The sequence below is a fragment of the Anarrhichthys ocellatus genome, unplaced genomic scaffold (assembly GCF_004355925.1).
Source record: "Anarrhichthys ocellatus isolate YVR2014 unplaced genomic scaffold, GSC_Weel_1.0 scaffold11, whole genome shotgun sequence".
Lineage (NCBI taxonomy): Eukaryota > Metazoa > Chordata > Actinopteri > Perciformes > Anarhichadidae > Anarrhichthys > Anarrhichthys ocellatus.
Window position 1 is genome coordinate 6,424,091 of NW_022280041.1, and position 20,816 is coordinate 6,444,906.

General features: G+C 41.3%; 1 protein-coding gene across 2 annotated transcripts in view; it reads right to left on the minus strand.

Annotated features, from left to right (window-relative positions):
* LOC116385695 (phospholipid-transporting ATPase ABCA1) overlaps positions 1–20,816 on the minus strand; it is a 124,099-nt gene that overhangs the window by 41,495 nt on the left and 61,788 nt on the right. The window contains exons 30-35 of one of the 2 annotated variants that reach the window (XM_031851374.1): positions 18,597–18,724; positions 14,404–14,502; positions 13,565–13,631; positions 4,969–5,063; positions 4,299–4,404; positions 1,412–1,486 (exon numbers count right to left, since the gene is read on the minus strand). In XM_031851374.1, coding sequence (XP_031707234.1) covers positions 1,412–1,486; positions 4,299–4,404; positions 4,969–5,063; positions 13,565–13,631; positions 14,404–14,502; positions 18,597–18,724 — 570 coding nt within the window. Of the gene's footprint in view, positions 1–1,411; positions 1,487–4,298; positions 4,405–4,968; positions 5,064–13,564; positions 13,755–14,403; positions 14,503–18,596; positions 18,725–20,816 lie in introns of both variants that reach the window. The other variant, XM_031851373.1, reaches the window with a different exon arrangement.

Here is a 20,816-nt window from a genome sequence, read left to right on the forward strand (position 1 = left end):
TTTCACTATCATATTTTCTTCAGCCTGCAGTTTCTGAAAGGTCTGCAGCTAAAATATCATTTGATGTATTCAAGATAAGTAGAGAGTTAAGAGCACAAGCTTGTCTGCTAAATGCACGAGGGTGTTGTAGAGAGAGTCAAAAATCCTGAGAAGATACAGTAAGATGGCAACCCACATTGCATTTTCACTTCTGAAACTTCAAACATCAATTTATTTTGGGGAGGAGCAAAACTCTAGTCTCAGTATATAGGACTGAAATATTTGTACGAGATATTAACATCAACATAAATTCAGGTTTAATGAAGGTAAACTGCCGTGTGTGACGGCACTGTGCTCAGACCTGGCACTTTCCAGAGGCTACGGATTACAAACAGCACTACAACCCTGGCAGTCAGCTGTCTGGTGCTTATGAAAAGCTGATTAGATAAGTGACACTGCTTTCTCGCTGCCCCTCCATGTTTTATTGAGCCAAACCAATCAATCAGATATTAGTAAAACATGTTATTTCAATGTGTCATTTTTATGATTGGTTGGATTGGGTAGGACAAAATAAAAAAACTTTGGGGGGGATACTATGTGCTGGTGGGGCAGGTATACTTGGAGTACTGTTAATAAAAGCTATAAATATGTAATATCAAATTAAGTTCTAATATGTTTCAATGCAAAAAAAGTAAATGTTTAGAATCCCAATATGTGATCTAATATGTTATTAAAATTTGTTGCGATCATTTTTGGGTGCAGCTACAGGGTGCCTTGAAATCGACCGTTGCTAAACAGTCTGCTGGTAAAATCATACTTAATATTTTGAACACAGCCGAGGGACCCACAGGCACTGACCTGAATATGTGGCTGGGTCCAGCTTCGTGGAGTCATTTTGCCAGCAGCGATGTTATTAGTGTTAGAAATTAGTAGTGGCAAAAAATAACACAATTTGAGTTGTTGGTGTACTTCTTCCACCACTGATGTTGTCAAGTTACACTTTATACTAAGCTTTGAGACCGCATTTTATGTCATTGCACACCCTTTCCCATTCTCTACAAAGGTTAAGAAAACAGTATTTGCATTAATAGACTGAACCATCATGCCATACCCTACCTTTACAGCAATCTACTCATAAACCAAGGTGTCATTATTAACCTGACCTCTCCTGATTTAGCAAGAGATTAATTATATAGGCATTATCATTTATAATTAAGTAAATTGCACAGGTAGAAAGATGAGTAGACAGGTTTTAGGTGGGTATGCACCATGACTGTCTCTGCCTATATCCCATTTCTCTTAATCACCGGCGTTCCTCCCATAAAAATCTGAACGGCACCTTCCTTATTTCACCTCAGAGGTCATTAAGCTTTAATCTCAACATCATCTCAAACAGCAGAGCAAAACGAGCGCACTGCAATTAATATATTACCTTGAGGTTGTCCCTGGTTCCCAGCTTCTTCAGCAACGTCTCAGCCTTCTGGAAGATCTGGTCAGTCACATTATCCTAATAAAGACGAGGAAAACAAGACGACAACAAAAAACTGAGTTGGAGACTTAATTGGATACACTTGGAAAAACACCACTGCTCTTTGGAATGCAAAGCATGAGGCAGAGGGAGACAAGAATTAAGACCCAGGAGCACTTGGGTGTGCTGAGACACTTATTTTCCTCAGACTTGGGAGAAATGTACTACGCTCATGTTGCATGTGAAATGAGCCTTGGGATGAGGGCTTGAGATGACAGGCGATTTCCAAAGTGTCATGTTGATAACATGCTGTTCAGCCCAAGCATAAGTGCACACAACTCATGTGATATAAATGCAAATGGACCTCCTGTTGGACCGCGCCTTCATAGTGGGGTGGGGTGGGGGGGGGGGGGGGGGGGGGGGGGGGGGGTGGATGTGGAATGGAGTGAGGAGTGGAGGGTGGAGGAAAAGTGCTGTGACATCTGGGGAGAGAGGTGGGGGGTATAGACGAAATGAGAGGAGGAATATCAAGAACGACGTCCCAAGAATGCAGGAGTGTGCTCAGGTGCAAGTGCTTGTCTGCTCTGTGTGAGAGCGGAAAGGAATAGACACAAAAGATATCGCAGTCCCCATGACAGTTACCCACGGACAAGGACCGAGGAAATCATACCACTTATGTTCTAACTTTTTCTACCCCAGAATCCTTCACTCAGCCAATCCTACACCACATCATGACATTCTCAGACATTTTGAAACATTTCAAGAGTGTATGCAGAGCTTTTTATTCGCCCTGCTATATCTCCAGTTTGCTTTCAGTATTGTAGCGTAAACTCTTCATCAATTCCCACGACATTGCGTAAAAACTGGGGACCCGCCTCCCCCTGAAAAAAACCCGCCCCCATCACAAGGATCAACGCTGCTCTAAGACATTACCTATTCCTACACTGGGCACAAAACAAGTCTTCTACTCTTGCCTGTAATGCTACCTTCAGCAAAAGCAAGGGAATCTTTACAGCATTTTTTTTTTGTTTTCCTTCACTCAGGTTTGCATTGTGCCAAGCAGCAACGGGCAGCGCCATTAAGGCGGCCTTACTGAGGATTAGCGGTGGCTGAAACGAGATGAGAAGTGGGCCAGCAGCTGCCTGGGTCTAATCCTTGACAAACTCCTCCCCGCTCAAGGACAATGACAAGGCTGGTTTGGCCAGCGGACCAGCCCGTGCCACGGCTAACGACACAGCAATAAAGCCACTCGAGTGTGTGGTGACTTTCTTGGCTTGTATTCCAAAGTGGCCTGCACAGTTCAGTGGTCAAGTGCTCTGTGTGACTGACTGGTCGTGTGGTCCGTGGGACAGTGTGTTAATATGTGTCTGCGTGTGTGTGTAGGGTGTGTGTGTGTGTGTGTACTGAGAACTTGCCAGGAAGGAGAACTTTTGTAAAAATATTTCTCTGAATATAAATGCTTAAAAAGATATTGTTTGAGAAGGTTACCATATATTACAGGGAGCAGTAGTGACATTAACACCATCTACATAACACATATTTTGAGATACAATTTTTGGGGATTAATTATACAATTTCCAGCACACAGGCTTTCTTGTTTCTCATTGTTCCCGTCACTTCTTGCAACACCAAACCCTATTTCTACCTGCTAGACACAGGAAATGCAATTAAACTGAAATTTCAGAGCCTTCTTCCCGGCCTGCACTGGTGGCTCGGAGTGCAAGAAACACGCTACTTCCCGTGACCGTCTCACATCGCGATGCCTGCCGAGCAGGAGAGAGCCAGACATTTCCCAAGGACAGTGAAGCACTTTAACAACACGGAATGCAGAGCTGGGACGGCTAATGCCCGGCCATTAGGGTTACATCATCGCTGCTGCACGAATTAAAGTCACATTAGCGTCGAGATCCAGCAGACAGAAAAGGGAATCCGTGTAGGGATGAGACCGGAGACGCCTGAGGGCAAAGCAATGTGCTGATCTCAAAGTAGTTTGAGAGTCCAAAAAATGTGAAATGTTAATGAGAGACTGTGTGTATGCAAGAGAGAGAGAGACAGGTATGTTGGCATGTAATTCAAGAAACACGGTGCCTAATTAAAAGTGTATGAATGTATATACATGAATTGAATTGAGGTGGTGAAAGTAGGTAAAGTTATAAAAATACAAGAGCAAAAAGGTTTGCAGGATTGTGTGTGAGTGTGTGTTCTTGTGCAGAGAGGACCCAGATTCCTCCATTTATTCAAGGCAATGCACATACAATCATAGCCTGTTGCCATGGACACTCAACTGAATGGATTTGAAGAATCTAGCCCTCCTCTCATCTTTGCTTTCATTCTTTTTTTGTCAATCATTCAAGAATACTGTGGGGTCCAAAAGTTCCTCACAAATAACATCACCTGTGCCCAAGATACAAAGCTAGCTGAACAAAGAACGCCATGCTCCAATTAAGAGCAGCTCACTCAGAGAACTGCTGGCAAACTGCAGAATTGGCAGGATAAAAATCAGTTTCTGAATCACTTCTTCAGGCACTAAACTAGTTGAAATTTTTCGTGTCGGAGAAAGAATTACAATGCAACAGAACGACCAACCGACATTGCCGGACTTAAAAAAAAAAAAAGGCTTAAAAAATAGTTTTTTAAAGATTAAGCTCAACCTTTTTTCAGTGGTTTCAAACAACATGTGTCCCCTTGGAACATACTTTTAAAATAAACAACACACTAGATCAGCACACTGGTGACTTGAGGGAGGTGTTATCATTCTAAGTTTTAGCGTTGCAGATAAAGAAATAGACTACTCAAATAATGCTGTGGAATCAAAAAGTTTGACTTGTGAATGCCAGTATTTATTACATACCTGAAAGGGACCGAATAGGTCTTTTACATCCCTGAATGAAGCTTTGATTGCTGCCTCGCTCAGACAGACTTGGGAGTTGACGACTCCGACAGAGATGCCTCCGTACCTGGAGTGGCGGTAAAAAGCAGAAAGAGAGGGAGGTTCAGGTGGAGGTAAGGGCATGCGAGTAATGTCAAGGACACAGACACACACACATGGATTTTTCACACTTTATACATGACCGTGTGGTAATTTGGCTGTCTTTGTGACAAGAAAAAAAAAGCAACCCAAAACCAAAGTGCCCGAGGAAAGTCACTAGTTTCTAAAGTACGACAAGAATAAAATATGTGTATGCACTGCGATAGCCTGATTTTTAAAACCTTAAATGCTGCAGCTTATTCAAACTAGAATTACCACCTCAGAGCCGAATGTTGCACTTTACATCCATGTCCGTCCAAAACATTATGTCACAATTAAACTTATTCATTCTAGAGTTTTGGCAAGAAACATTAGTTCAAAGTGCCGTTGACCTTTGACCACCCAATTCAAATCAGTTCATCCTTGAGTCCAGGTATATATGTCATGTTAACATGAATGGGACCTACAGATATAGGGATGGACAACCAGACAAGCAAAATAAAAAATCTAGAGTAAAGTTGATACTCACAACTTTCACAATGACATGTATTACCTTGTTTTACCCGAGCCTTCATAAGTCTTGACCAAGAAGTCCGACATGTTCCGTCCAGTTAGATCCAACAATGTGTCCGTTGTGTTCTGGATCCTCTGTGAGAAAGAGGAAAAAAGAAAAACACAAAAAGTTGAAAGACTGAATAATAAATCAATACTATTGGTTTGCCATTTGTTATTTTTGTAATAGTGACCTCGAGGTTAAACCTGCATACTCGATTTTCGGGGAACTTGGTAGCACAACAAGCTGTAAACACACAACTGACGTAGTATCACCTTATTAAGTTGATATATCATCTTATTTACACATCCAGCAGATACAGAGCAAGATTGGAATTTAGTCATGTTTCTGGCAGCATGACAAATGTTACTCCAATAGTCACTCTCGTTTTAGCCCTTTTTTGGTTTCCGTCAACTCCTGAGAAAAAAAGTATCTGGCTCTTCAGCGCAACATGCTACACTAACTTTGTCTGCTGATGGTGCTGGGTAGGGAGCATACAGTGGATCGGAGCTTTTTTCGCTGAAACCGCTGCCTCCTGCTGCTGAAAACGATGTTCATGAGAGCTGTGAGAGGGAATCAAAACACCGCAGTTGCCAAACCAAAACAATGCGTTGAAAGATGCCAAAATGCTCCGTAGTGTGACGCCTTTCACATTACACAAAGTCAAATCAGCCAATGTTATTACAAAGTGTTGCTTAGAGCAGCTTTAAGTTTAAGATGCAGAAATTGTTTCAAAACTTTTTCAGAAATTCTGAAAATGGAAAGCTAATCTGAAGATGATGACTACATGACTTTCATGCAACAAAAAGGTGCAACACTCTTCCTGTTACTTATGGAAGGATATAAAACGTTTGCAGATACTGGAGCACTTAACCGTGGCTGTAGTGTAGCACCATGAGCTGAAAGGCTGACCGCAGAAAGACAACTGCTCAGCCACCCGTAAAAAGTCACCCAGTAGATGTAAAATCAACAAAACTTAGGAGCAAGAACAGGTGATATCTGTTCGCAGCACTATGGAACATATTCTCCTTATCATCATAGACAATTATGACTGGCTATAGGGGGCCTGGCTGAAATCTAGACCCCCAGCCAATGCTGTGTCTAATGTCAAAGAACCCTAATTAGATGCCTTTCTGTGGATAAATGGGTACATTCAAACATCCAATTAGGGGAGGGTGCGACACACCACCCTGAATGCACTCCACGATGCGTAGACTGATACCTCACAGTACACACACACACACACACACACACACTCCTGCCGACACCACGCTGCTTTAGCCTTGCTTATTTAGAGAGGTAACGCGATGCTAATTAGCGGAGTGATCCTTGATAAAAGAATTGAGACCCCCCGACTGCAAGGCCATTTACCAGCGTACCCCCTAGTTATGCTGGTTATCTATCCTTCTGCACAAACAGCTTGACGTGCAAGCTTTGGGTAGACCAATTCTTTATCGCATTTAACATCCAGTAGATACACGGCACATGGCATGGCAGTGTCAGGGGGTATGGAAGTAGCATTAAAGCAAAAAGAGGAGATGAGAGAAAATGCTGGAGTAAAACAAGGAGGAGGAGACGAATATAGAGATTTTAGAAGCCAGATTAAAAACAAATAGGATAAATAAGACAGCAGAGCGAGAGCAGAGCGGGGATAGAAACGCAAGTTAAACATCGGAGAGGCGAGCATAGGAGGAAAAGAAAAGAAAAGGAGGATGATGACTGGAATCACAAGGAAAAGAACAAACAGAAGGAGAAAGCAGCGGAGGAAGAGGACCCATCTGGCTTATGAATCAGAGATAAGGAGGATGAACGGCACATCCACCTTGGCTTATCTCTGAACAAACATGCTTCTCTTTCAAAAAGCCACAGGAACTCGGAAACAAACAAAACCAAAAAATAAGAGCTTTTACACTCCGCTGTGTGTACATTGAGTTATACAGGAGCATGCAGTCAGTGTGGGTCTAATTATTTTGGCCTTGTTCCATATCCCCCATCAAAAAGACTGAAATGGGAGCATGACGCAATTGTGCAATACCCGGGCCTGTATCTCTTGTTCATTACCTGGGAACAGCTTCAGAGTGCTTGGCATTCTGTACATGACATCAGTTGTCCACAACACAATGGCAGCTTGATAGCTTGGGAGGCAAACAGGGGTGAGGGAAATGTAAACTAAGGAGTAATCAAATCTGTTGAATGAGCCGGCATACTGGAGCACAGGAGAGATAAGAGACTGTGCTGTGTTGATATTAATCTTGGCACGTCGCACTGTACCTCTAAGGTAAAATTCATATTTGATTTAGTGCGCACAAAAAAGAAAAGCAGATTCTTCTATAATTAACACGTGAAGTTGTCAATTGTCCTCTGACTAGGATTTTGCAAGGGATGATGAGGTTAATTGGGTTGTGTCATGCAAAGCAATACATATCTGTAAGTGTGAAGTTGTGACTACTATTTAACTCATTATGACATGATGTGTTTGTAGTGAAAGTGACAAGATGGCCCACCGTGAAAGCGTGTGCGTTTCAGGAGCTGCATTTCATTGTGCTGTGCGATTATGTCCACTATGATCACATCGCAACGACCATTTCAAAACGGAGCCAAACAATACCATTAGATAATGGCCGGAGTATTGTGGGAAGCACTCGCCGGGTAACACTCAGTTATCAACCACAGTGGAAAAGCTGCTGCGGGCTATTCTGTTCCAGATCACGAGAGATTGAGTTGCACACATCCACGCCTGATGACAGATTTTTCATCCGGACCCTTTCGGTTCCGTTAATTCACAACAAAGGATCAGCACCGCCTCCGTCCACCATTTGCCTCACCTCACAATTCAATGACCTTTCTGCTTTTGTGAGAGCATCTCTCGCCTTCCGCTGAGAGGAAGGGGGGGCTCTGGACAGGTAGTTTTACACTAAAATGGATATGCGGGTGTTGAGAGTGAAAGTGACAAATCAACAGGCCCCAGCAGAGAAAGGATGTCTCAGCCTGTTGTGTTCGCCAGGTTGAGTATTGGCCGGTGGGGTTTTCGGCAGTGATCTGCGGTTAGTTGGTATTTGTTCTTTGCCAAAAGCTGTTGTTTGAGAAAAAACACGCCCTCAGATTTGAAGTTCACAGATTCGTCATGGTTTCAGTGAATAAATGAAAACATTAAATGGCAAAAATATGTCTGCTCTGAGGATGTTATGTTGTGAATGTACACTCCAAACAGAAGTGCATGAAAATATTTAAATTATTATTATAGATTATGCTGCATTATAAAATAATAATTTTCTTTTCCTAAAGGTACAACAAATAGTCTTGCTGTAAAGACTTATTTACTGCTAAGGCAGTTTTTCTCCCCCCTCAAACTGACAAGCTAAAGTAGATAAAGGTATGTTCTATGCAGAACTTCTCCTTTTTCCCACACAAATGGTCAGCCAATGCTCGACTTCAATACACTGATTGATGACACCAAGCAAAGTAATTTGCAAGCAAGCTCTAGTTAGGCCAGCCTCCAAATGATAAATACATCAATCGTAATTCCGCGAAACGTGGTGGCTTTATCAATTCCTCCGCATACATGACGGCCTATTCATCTACGAAGGTTAAATATCACTAGTGAACGAGAGTCAATACCTCAGAATTGATAATGGGCTTACTGTTGCCTGCCATTTCCATGGAAACAATGATTCCACACTCCCTCCTGCGGTGATGTGTCCATGTTTTTTTCCCCTCTCTCGTCTTTTCTCTAGTTTCTCAAGGGCATATTAGGAGTATGGGCAGGATAAAAGATTTTTTTTTAAATAAAGTAACGCTGGTACACTTTGTCGTGATTTATTCAGCAGGGGAAGCTTTCAGGTCAAAGGGAATGCATCCTCACAATGTGCTCAGCTTCTGTGGGTGGTCTCTGCATTGAATTTATGGCCCCGATCACAGTCTACAGGTAAGGAAAGCCGCAATGGTGGGAATTGCATATGTTCCCACACAAACTCATAGTGCACATTTATATCACGCAGCATGTTACAATCATATATTCATATCTATCACAATATTTATCCTACCTCACGAGCAACAGTTCTCTGCAAAATTGATATTCTCTGCAGAGTTCATACTGTATATCTGAGCATGACAGCCACACTAAAGTTTCCATCCCGTGACCTTACGCTCCATTTCAAACTGTAAACTGTGGGTTATGGCCCGCTGGTGGATTGCCGTTAACAGCAGGAAGGCAACGGAAGTTGGAGAAATGTGGAGGGGTTAGGGGTATACAGTTACACACTGAACTAGACTAATGAGCTGGGGTCCTTTCACTAACATTGAAAAAAAAAAAAAAAAAAAAAGACCACAAGCTACCATTTCACCCTCATAATCACACTATGTTTCCACCATATTAACTCACACACTACCCCCAGTGGTGTAAATCTTTCAAGATTTTAGATGAAGAAATAAAAGGCTGCAAAGCTTGCTGCCTTTCTGTGTTACAAAGACTGACCCCAGCCACATAAATACAGTCTTTCATTATGCAAAAAGAAGGTGATGGACAGAGAAACGTGACTACTTAAAGCATGTGGATTGCATACAAATGTTTCCCCCCTCCTCACTTGTGTTCTGCTACATTCTCTTCTCTTGTAGAAGCTTCTTATTTTAAATCTACAGTTGCTTTAGCACACGGTGGGAGATGACTGGCAATAATCTCGTTGCATCATTATGACTCAATGTCCTCAAGGTTGTTTCAATGCAAAACTGAGAGTCCATTTAATATCCTTTTACAGGATCTGGATTGGATGTTGTAAATAAAAGAGAAATGATGCAAGTGAATGTAACAAGATGTAGACAAGCATTGGCCTTTATAAATGGTCTTTTCTATTGAGGCTAAGTGTACTAAAAGTGCCAGCTACATATAAAATGACACTATAAAGCAGAAATCCTGCAAAGTAGTGACAACTCATAGAATAACAAGAAATTGATTCAGGCCGAGAAACGCTTAAATGAAAGAATGAGTGAGGTAGTTTAAAATGGGAGAAGCAGGTGGAAAGGAGGAACAGAGCCAAATAAAATAGAGGGTTCGAAAAAAAGACCTTGATGGAAAATTGCACGATAAAGAATGATACAAAGATACAAGTAGCACCTCAACAAATGGGGGTTTTCCTTGACAGTGCTGTCATCAGCTAGGGACGAAACGTCAGGGCAAAGAAAAAAGTTACACAAAGGGCACCTCTCTTGTTTGGCCGTCTCAACAATCATCCTATAACATGATACCTGGACAGTTGCTCTTGTAAAGTGGCCCTGGATGGCCTTGTCACAGGAAGGAGCACACAGCAAGACTCATACAAGTCCAACGAGCCATTACAGATCTGTGGAGAGTGTGAAATGGCACATTACAGAGTGGGATATTGGTTAGAGGAGCTATAGGGGGGGGTTGGAAGGAAAATAAAGGAGTGACAGATGAGCGGTTTCAAACTGTGTTGTGTCACGTCCTGTCTGTCTCTGTGTTGTCTGTGTTCAAATATTTGGGGGGGGGCAATGCCATGACAATTATGAGACAAACTCACTTTAAATATATCTATGTGACTGGGAGAGTTTTCCTAACTGGGCCAGAATATATTTTTTTTTAACACTCCCTCACTTCCCCTAATAACTGAGACATAAAGGCACTTTGCTACTTCACAACTTTGCTTTGCAAATTAAACTTACAACGACTTTTAAAACTTATGTAATATGCATAAAAGAGCTGACAACTTAAAAAAAAAACTTGTAAGGCTATTTCAACCACAGTGAGGCATAACTTTGTAACTGTCTATTGTGTCATTAGATCCCAGCCACAAAGTGGATAATTCGCTGAGTGACACATTCATTTGATATAGTGGTATTTTAAATCTATAAATAAAATGATATTAACACAAAAGGCTTTAGGCCACGTTGCTGTATTTTAATTTTAATTATTATGTGTAATTAAAGTAAGTAAAATCAGTTTTCTTAAATAGTGTCACTGGAAAGTCAAATCCCTTGTGAAATATATACCCACATTACTACAACACATTTGTACTAATGTTACTTGAACATGTAAAGCTCCATCTTAGCCTAGTGTGGTTCAGACTTACAAACTAACATAACACACATTTCCCACCGCTCTTCAAGTTAAGTGCATGTGTTTATTCAAGTGAAATGTGATGCAAACTCTTGGTTTTACTGTATAATGTAGTTTATAAAGTAGCTCAAGCAACAGTGACAAGAAAGGCACTCTTCACTAAAGCTACTGTGTCAGAAATCCAGGTCTGCTTTGCAAATGAAACTGTGTGTAGGCTAAATGCGAGTGGGAAGCGTTGATGAGGTTGTCTGCTCTTGATGTGCAATCGAGAGAGAAGTGTTCAACTTCATGAATATACTAAGTGCTGATCATGACAACTGCAAGCTGTAGAGCCAACCATCATCAGATCAGCATTTACATCTTCCTCTAAATAAAGGTCACCACTGTGATTGTTGTTTATTCACTGAAGTGGATTTTCTTTTTGAATAATAGCCCATAACATCACTTCAAAAGCTGATGAATACATATGAAGCATACATATTGTTTTTGTTTTGCACCTACCTACACACACACAGGCTTATCTGCCACACCCTCCCACATCTGCAATCCGATTATACTGAACCAAGGCCGTCCACCAGCCCACACGTTTCAACTTATTTACTGTCACATGCACAACAATTACAACAAAGAGGCAGTCTGAGACCAGTCTGCGTGAGTTATTGCCTTATGTCCACAAATGAGTGATGATTGAAAGCTCTTGAAATAATTTGCTGAAATGCTATTTAAGCATGGCTATCTGTTATGATTTTCAAACCTTTTCAAAATAGCAGTTTGTCTGGCATGCTATTGCTTGTGAACAAACAGCTATCCAACCTAAACCACGACTGCGCATTATCACAGGACCGCCTACGCGCACGCAGGCAACCAACACTGGCCAATAGTTTGTATGAAAATGAATTTGGAAGTGCAAAATTGTGAATTATCTTGTAAATGCAGTGGTGTTTCGCAGCCAAATCTCAGGTATCAGACAGAAATCAGGCCTGGCCGTGAATTAACCGCCATCGTTTTTGTCAAAGTCGACCCGTGCCTGAAACACAGCAGCCGTTTCTATAGGTTATTAACAATAAAACTGTGATTTGAATGTCAACGTTACGAATGAAAGCTTTGAAGCTTCAAATTACAAGTCTTTTCGGTGCAGTAAAATACGTGATACGATCTCCAAAATGCACCTTCTCTTACCAAAACTGGTTGAACAAAAACTGTCGTGTGCTTCATTCAAGGCCAGGGGGATTTTGAGAAATTACAGCCCGGCCCGGCGGGTCGGGTCCAATTGGTTTCTGGCAGAGAATCAAAGCTCTAATCAGATAGCAGAAGTCCCCCCGCTGCTTTCCTCTTCATCGGGGGGAAACAACAAACAACAAATGCTTAACCGTCTCCAAGATGGAGAAAATATTGGCAGATTTAGGTGGGGTTAGGAAGGAGACATTGGAATTGAAATCTCTTAAAATGCAGGCACATGCCACAAAGCCCGAGTATACACACATAGCCGTTTCTAATAAAATGACTTTGGGTGGAGGTGGCAATATCTCCTCATAGTCTCTCTCAAGCTTAGATTTCTCATTATCATTGGGACACAACAGTGCAAACCATTCAACTCCAAAGGAGCTACTTTCTCTTCTTCTCTTCTCTCTGTGACGTGATTGGTTCAGTCAGCAGGTTGTGGCTAGGAGGCAGGGATGCGGGGTCTCTAACTTGCCCAATCGATCTAGGCTTGGATCAAATCTTTTCAGGTCAGACCGTGCAACATTCGCCATAGCTGCATTTGGCCAAGTGTATATTGTTCAAGCAATGGCCTATGAAAGATTGGTATTGACTTCTGGAGGTTGAGACACGCAAACCTCCCAGAAATTGTAATGTGAGCAGAAAAGATGAAGTCCTTTGCAGAGTCTATACTGGCAGTGCATGCGATACAATGTCCTAAAAGGCGCGACAAGGTGAGAGGTCGGCATATACCTGAATATGACAAACTATGGATATATTGTAACTGAGTTTTTAGCAGGTATGGGGAACTGGCTGAATCCCTGGCAATGTCCGATTCAGTGTATTTGCAGTGGAATCAATTTTGGCCCTACTTTCATGCATGCAAGCTAGCTCAGAAAAGGGAGGCAGCACAAAAGGCTGATTTACATTTTGCAATGCAATGCAAATTCCTTGTTAGTAAGTACCTTTACATTTTCAAATCAAAATGATGCTGACTGGGACTTTCAGACAGCAAGCCAAAAGCTTCCATGATAAGCATTTTTTATTGTACTGTTGTGTCATTGATTTATTTTTTTACACTTAAGACCATTCCACTCTCTTGCTGCAGTATATCCCACTGTGACACACATACAGAGTACAGGGCGCACAGGAAGTCAGGAGCGGTACCCCTGGTTCAGGTCTTGCTCAAGGAACCTCAGACAGAGACTGACACACTGGCTGTTTGCATGGCATTCAATCTATGACCCTAAAGTTACGTAATGGTGGCTCCATTTACCCCCCCCATCCTGTCACCAAATGGTGCAAGCCCCAGATTAAGAGACTTACCTGAGGTGGAGGGAGCCCTCCTCCACCAGGGGGACAGTCGGGTAACATGATCGTCCGTTTAGGCGTGCTGCACTGACAGGAAGGGGAGGGGTTAGACATGCTCCAATTCCCGTTGAGGAAGATGTCAGTGACGGACTGATCCACGGATGGAGTGAACCAATCAGAGCCACTGGCAGAACATGGTAAGTTCCTAAGAGCAAACAATGGAGGGGATAAGAGTGTTTAACTGGTAATAATGCCAACCACATCTGCTGAAACACATACACACAGTAACGGTTGTGCAGGATTGAATAATAAAAAAAAAAGCTTCATAAGTAGTGAAGGTATATATATTTACTCGTATGCCATAGGAGTGGTGACACGAGTCACAAGTAATATATTAAAAGATGTGTGGTTTGTGTTTGAATAACTTCATTAGAGTAGGATGCATAAGCTTGTGTGAACTATGTGGGCTCCAAGCTAATACTGTAACTCCATTTCCTTTTTAGGTTTATAAAGGTATTCATTTTTAAACTTATTCTGATCAGGATGATCTGGAGTGTGTGTGAAACGCTAATCATTTATTGATCAAATGGAATTTTAGAAACGTCTGTATAAATATCATGCCGAGCACTCCTTTACAATGCTCTGGGATACTTGGCATTTTTTACAGCTTGTTCCATTTCTGCAGCATTTCAGAGACATGCTCTGACCTGCATGCCTCCGTGTTTTTACTCATGTGACCACTAGCCACATATACACAGCATGTGAAGCTCAACAGTTTACAAGTACCATTTGGCATGACTGCATATGCATACCCTAACGCTATTCATTTGGCTCTCGTGAGTATAAACACTTACGGTATTGGGTCTCCATTCATGCAGCGAGTCCCAAAGCCAGGCTTGTTGACCAAGGTTTCCACCACCTTAGACACCTCCACATTATCTGGCCCATCATTGCTGTAAATATTGGGGGATATAATCAATACAAATACAAATTCAAACATTTCAGTGTGCAATATGGTTTTCAATTTCATCTCACACAGCAGGTGCACGACAGTTAAATCCTTGAGCATCAAGCCAATCTGTCACAATGTCAATAAAACAAACCAAAAAGTGAAATTTGGCAAAAGCACAAAAAAAAAAAACCTTTTGGTATATCTGTGGTATAAATATCCTCATTAGAAACTGGTTTTAGAAAAACAGGAATTTACATGCTAGCATGTGAAGAGACACTAGGAGTAGCTTCCTAAACGTGCTGGAGCATTGTTTGGTTCAATGAGAGTTTGAGGAGGACAACCTCTCACCTGATTTTAAGTGGAATTACCCATAGAGACGTTCAAAATGGAAACGCTTAATCATTGTCTTCATGGTCATGATCAGTGATCGCTTCAGATCTATCCGTCCATCATGGAGTCTCTATCTTAAACAGCTGAATCACATTACAATCTTAATGGTTGATATTTGCATCTTTAAGGTTCCGTGTCGTGTCGAGACCACACATTCACTCCCAAAAGAGAAGACCGTCAAGTTGACAGAAAAGTGAGGGTTTCTGACTCCGCACCTCGACTGTGGGTTTGACTTTTGTCACAGTTGACAGCAAGGATTATTTGAGATTATGGGCCCTGAAATATCGAACCAGACGAATTATTTCAGTTAAGTGTGTGATATTGTCTACTCATGTACGGGACAAAATGCATTGTAAAATGCATTGTCACCATTAATTAGGGTTTTCCAAGTATTCTAATCCGTCTTCCATCACAATTGGTTATGATTCGACACGTTTTATAATCCGTCTCCCTCCACAAACGTCTAATATTTTACAAGTCATCTAATCTGTCTTCCACATTGGCAGAGCACAGGAGTTTAGATGATCATTAATCTTAAACGTATCTCGACATCAGAGAAGGCCTGAAAGGAAATGGCGTGCATCAGGGATTCCAATGTTGTGCATTTCAAGTAAATACTCAATGGCAATGCAGCATCCAACTGGGACTATCCCAATCAAGAGCGAGAGAGAGGAATCTTTTGAGTTTGCCAGCTCTTTTCTTTGGACCAAGAGTCAAAACATTAATTCCCAAAACACCATTGACAGTTCAGGGATTCACACTTTTTCTCCTACGGTTGGAGTCCAGCTCTGTCCTCATGAGTGTGCAAGCACGTTCCGATATGAGCCTGTTCAACATTCTGTGTACAGTATAGGCTGTTCACTGCCTTTCATTATTATCCGAGTGTCCTGTGCATATCTACGCCCCGTGTCTCAGTTAAACAATCTTCCCCCTTTCCAATTTCATTCTCATTACTAACCACACACATTCTGCCCTTTATCTTAAAGGTACCGTGGGAGTTAAAGCACAGCGTTTCATAAAGACCAATGAGATGGCCTTCTGCCAGCAGCGGGCCACAGCCCAGGCAGCCATTTGGATTAATACAGTGTTCACTGTCTCACTTAGAGGCGTCTCCATGAAGGTCACACGGTCACTTCCTTGGCCACCAGTGAGCGCAATTGAAGTGGCCCGATTGTAAAAATGGATTATGTGCAGCCATCTGTTTTACAATTAACAATGGCTGGGTTACCACATTATTCGAGATAATAAAACTGTTGGACAGTTCCAAAATGAAGACTTGTGCATTTACACAGAAAGAGTGGAACTAATGAATAGTTAGTGCATCTAGTCAAACATCACAGAAGTAAGAACTGAGACAACATTAGAAGAAAGTCAAACAAAGGCTACATTATATTACAGGAGTAACCCCTTTGGAGAATAAACCAAATTCAGTGTAAATATTACTTTTCGAAATTCTAAAACAAGAACTACACTAACCACAAACTAGAAATACAGAGGGTAACTAACCAACATTATTGCCACAGTTCACATTGTACAATCGTGAGCTTCAACCCCTAAATGATGTCAATCATTATCTTCAATCAGTCTCAGCTAAAATGGATCATTGGCATGCATGATGTATATAATGCTGCAATTCTCCTCTGAATGAACTGTTGAGATGAAACGGCACGCTACCTTTCATCACGCTGTCATCGTCAGCCAGGATATTTTAAAGTCTCTTCAGAGAAAAGACAATATTTACCAATTGGCCAGAGAGAATGTCAGAAAAATTAAGAACACTCCAGTTTTTACAATGCATCATACAAGAACCACTCCAAGGAATTCCCAAGAAAACCAAATCAGCAGTTCAAGTTTAGTCACAAGAGACTATGTGACAAAGTAGGCAAATCAGGCTCTGAAACCCTTGCTTGTGAGCCAGGATTTAATTCCTACTTGTCCCATGCTGCATTGTGTTAACATTAAGAAGATAATGTACACTGAGATATGTTATCACAGTATCATGTAAAGGTCTTGTCTGTCTTTTAAAAACACCCAGTAACATTGTATGTGTCTTCCAAGGTGTTGTTTTCAGGGTTTTTGTTGCTCTGCTGGATGGTTGTTGGTAAGTGCTTATGACAACTCTCCGTACACCACGCACTGGTCAAAAAGGCAGTAATAATACAGTGAATAAACTGGGTTTGACTGTTTCAGCACCATGAAGAGAGAACACGACTTGAATGTTTTAGCACCATAGACAGTGATTCTATTGCATCTTTGGCAAAGGTAAAGGAAGAAAAGCGCAACATTGCACTTTTAGACAAAGCTGTCATTTTTTTTTTAAAACAAAGTGTTGTGGATTGTCTCAAGATTCTAGCTTCAACTTCAAAAGAGAGAAAAAAAAGTTGTGCTTTCGAGAACCTTTTACAGAATGGATCATTACCAATGATAACAGCAGCAATGTCCTCAAGTGTTCCAATGCCAAAATTACAAGAAGACTGTTTCAGCAAAGAAAGTATAAAAATAAATACGCCAGCAAATAGTAGTGCAAGTCGCCCATTATCAGATATCAATGTAGTGGACTGGTACTATGTGGATATAACCAAATACACAAAACATTCAAGAAGTGTGAAGTGTCATTTGCGTTAAGTATCATGCCACAAAAATTGTTATTTACAACGAAGCAAAGTATTCACCACTATGTTGACTGGAAACAAAAAATGGAAACAAAAGTGCATAAATAGCATCACAAGTAATCAGTTTCAGGTAACAGTGTATTGTGTCTCGACATCATCAAAGTGGATTCCTACAAAGTGCTGCCAAAGGAAATGAAACACCTGCAGGGTGGATAAGCAACGACAGCTTCATGTCAAAAGAACATAGTGTGAATACAGTGTCAAGATTAGTTTGATGGTTTGGACACATGCAGTAACCATTGATGCATATTATAATTCAACTTTTCTCCAGCACCTTTGTTGTTACAGAAAAGGAAGAATGATGTTGCAGCAATTATGAGCCAACTACTGTGAATATAGAGAGATGCTCTGTACAAAATAATATTAGAAATATATCCATTTCTTTCTTAGGTGGTCATTATTATGCACTATACTTCATTAGGTGATATACTATTAATAAAAAGGCATTTACAGTGGTGCAAATCTGTGTGATCCTTTGCAATAACTCAAGTTCGTACTCAGTGGGTGTTGAAGTCGACCAAGGCCGTGCCTTGTCACCAAGTATGTGTCTTCTCAATGACAGAGTGGCAAGCTGCCACCAAGGAGGGGGACACTGTCCAGATTGATGACCTCAGCAGTGCAAAAATCCCTCGGTGATCAAACAGCATGAGCAGCACTGTGACATCTTTTTTCTTTGATTCTCTGTCGTCAAAGCTTAACTTTCTAACAGTGTATTGTTCATCTACTCGTGCTACTAAAACTAGGCAGCTCTTTTTATTATTTAATTATTCACGCCCCCTCTGCCTCTGATAACCTCTGATAACAGCAAACATCATTTTCTATTAGAATCTTTCCCTGGAAACATCTTGTTGCCTCTGGGTAATTATATTATCTGGTGTATTACACCATTCAGCAATATTAAAATGAAAAAGAAAGTATTGTGTTAACATTCACAACTAAATTAAAAACAGTGCTGAACTGGGTCAGAATGCCATAATTAACCAGAACAAACAAACCTGACAATTCATACTATGCTATATCATGATGTGGTTACCTGTAAAAGGTGGTTTGAGGCAGACCGTACATCCAAGGTTGCAGCTCCAGACTCGGGTATTCAGTGAATGGTGGGAGGATGAGCGAGAAGATCAGAGACAGGCACACAAAAACAGCAGGCAGGACCACCTAGGAGGATGTTAACAATGTGAAAAAAACTGCTTAAGACATTTATCCTGCTACATCTGTACTCCTCTGAAGTGAAATGTGACAGGAGACACAAAATACACAAGAAATTGCAATTAAACCACGCATATTTTTCAGGGAAGTAACTTCCAAACCGGTTGATTTCATATACACCTAAACCAAATGAACAAAACAGTACTAACGAGTAAAAACACAAAGTAGCTGAATGCGACAAACAAAATTGAACAATTTGACTGAAATACTTTCAGCTTAAATGAGTACTATCTGCTGCTAAGGCTACAACGATGACTCAAGGAACTTGAGAAACTCTCTTCTTCCTCATCATGGAGCTACTGTGCATTGCAGAAGCACAGCAATATTTTCCTTTTCATTTTAAGACGTTTGTAATTATAACATACAACGACATAATTCTGAGCGATAATATTAAAAAGTGGTCTTCTTAAAAGAACAAAAAAATGTCTACACGAGGTGGTACAGATGTTTATCTGTGCACTGGAGGCACAACAGCACAAGATTCAATGTCAGATCAATTTCATCACTCCCCCCCCCCCCACACTGTCATTACGTGCTACAAAATGACTGATGCAATCCACAATAACGCGGGCCGCTGTGATAATGTGTGCACATTAATATGCTCGACACCCACTTGTTTGGGCTCTTCTGCATGCTTTATGAGTTTGATTAAACACTTCCAACACTGCCACCATCATCTGGCCACTCAGATATAATTAGTTTCTCAACATTCTCTTGTCTTTTGCGTGTTTTTTTTAACCAGGCGCTGCCACGCTTCTCCTATCCTGCCCAGAACCCCCCCCCCCAATCCAGTCCTCTTTTCTCCATCTTGTAATTCTCTTTTCATTTCATTGTTAGAGCTGACAAAAAGGTCAGTGGGAAAGATGCAAGCTATCTTTAATGGTTAATCGCTTGTAGGTTGGAGCGCTGCTCGGCAGCAGGGGGAGGTTTGCGTACACTTGATTAATTGCAGGGCATGCAATTTGCCAGGCCAATTCAAGATGCTACAATTGAAAACCCTAAATTTACTGCTCGGAGCTACGGCCACGGAATTGTACTTGGGTGAAAGATAAAGAGCAGCAATGAGAGTGAAAAGCTTAATGGCAGACGGCAAGAGAAAGAACTATTCTTCTTCTGTTGCTCTCTCTCTCTCTCTCTCTCTCTCTCTCTCAACAGTAATTGCAGGTGAAAGCTGGTATTTCTGCCATTGAGAGAAATCTGCAAAAAAAACGGGGAGAGGTTATTATGCTCACTAAGCCAAGGCACTCCGATGAACAATGTATGCGTTTAGCGCATTCTCAAATTCAGTGGGAAGTTAAAGAGGAGGACGGGATTATATGCAAACTGGGTACAAACACCAAAACACAATTAAGATGTGTTTTATTTCCTGCAAAGTCCAATGGCTCATTAGATTAAGTTAGTTCCTGCAACAAGCATTTATGTCTTCCCTCTTTCATTTGTGAATTCAATGCTGCAGCTTGCGTTACAAGTGCACAATAGCATGGGATATTTTCACTGACGTGTTTAATGTGGTCTCTCCTTTTCTCAGCGTTCAGATAAAACATAACAAATAGTTGGTAAACCTATTGTTTCGAGTAAACGCAAATAATACAGAAACCTGAACAAATGAATGCTTAAAGAGCCAAGCTGTAGCCATAATTACATTAAAAAACAACACACATTCTGAATTATAAAAACGTAAATCATCTGCAGCCCTACGGCAAGGTAGCTGCAGCTGGGAAAGGTTGTTGTAGTCGGTTCAGTTTGAGCTCCAAACACCAGAACCCTTCAACACAACCACTAACTGCTTCTCCCTGATTCTGACATTGCCAGCACTCCCGATGTCCCTAACTTTCATCCCCATAAATCACTGCTTTTGTGTTACATGCCATAATCTCTTTTATATCCCCCTAACCGCTTGTATTCGAGGAGATTACCTCACCACACAATCATATCTGCTGACAATGGGAGCTGTTGACATGATGGGGGGGAAAAAATAACCTTTCGCCAAATGAATAAAGAGGGAGAGGTAGGAGGTGCGCCCTTGCAGACAATGTGCACC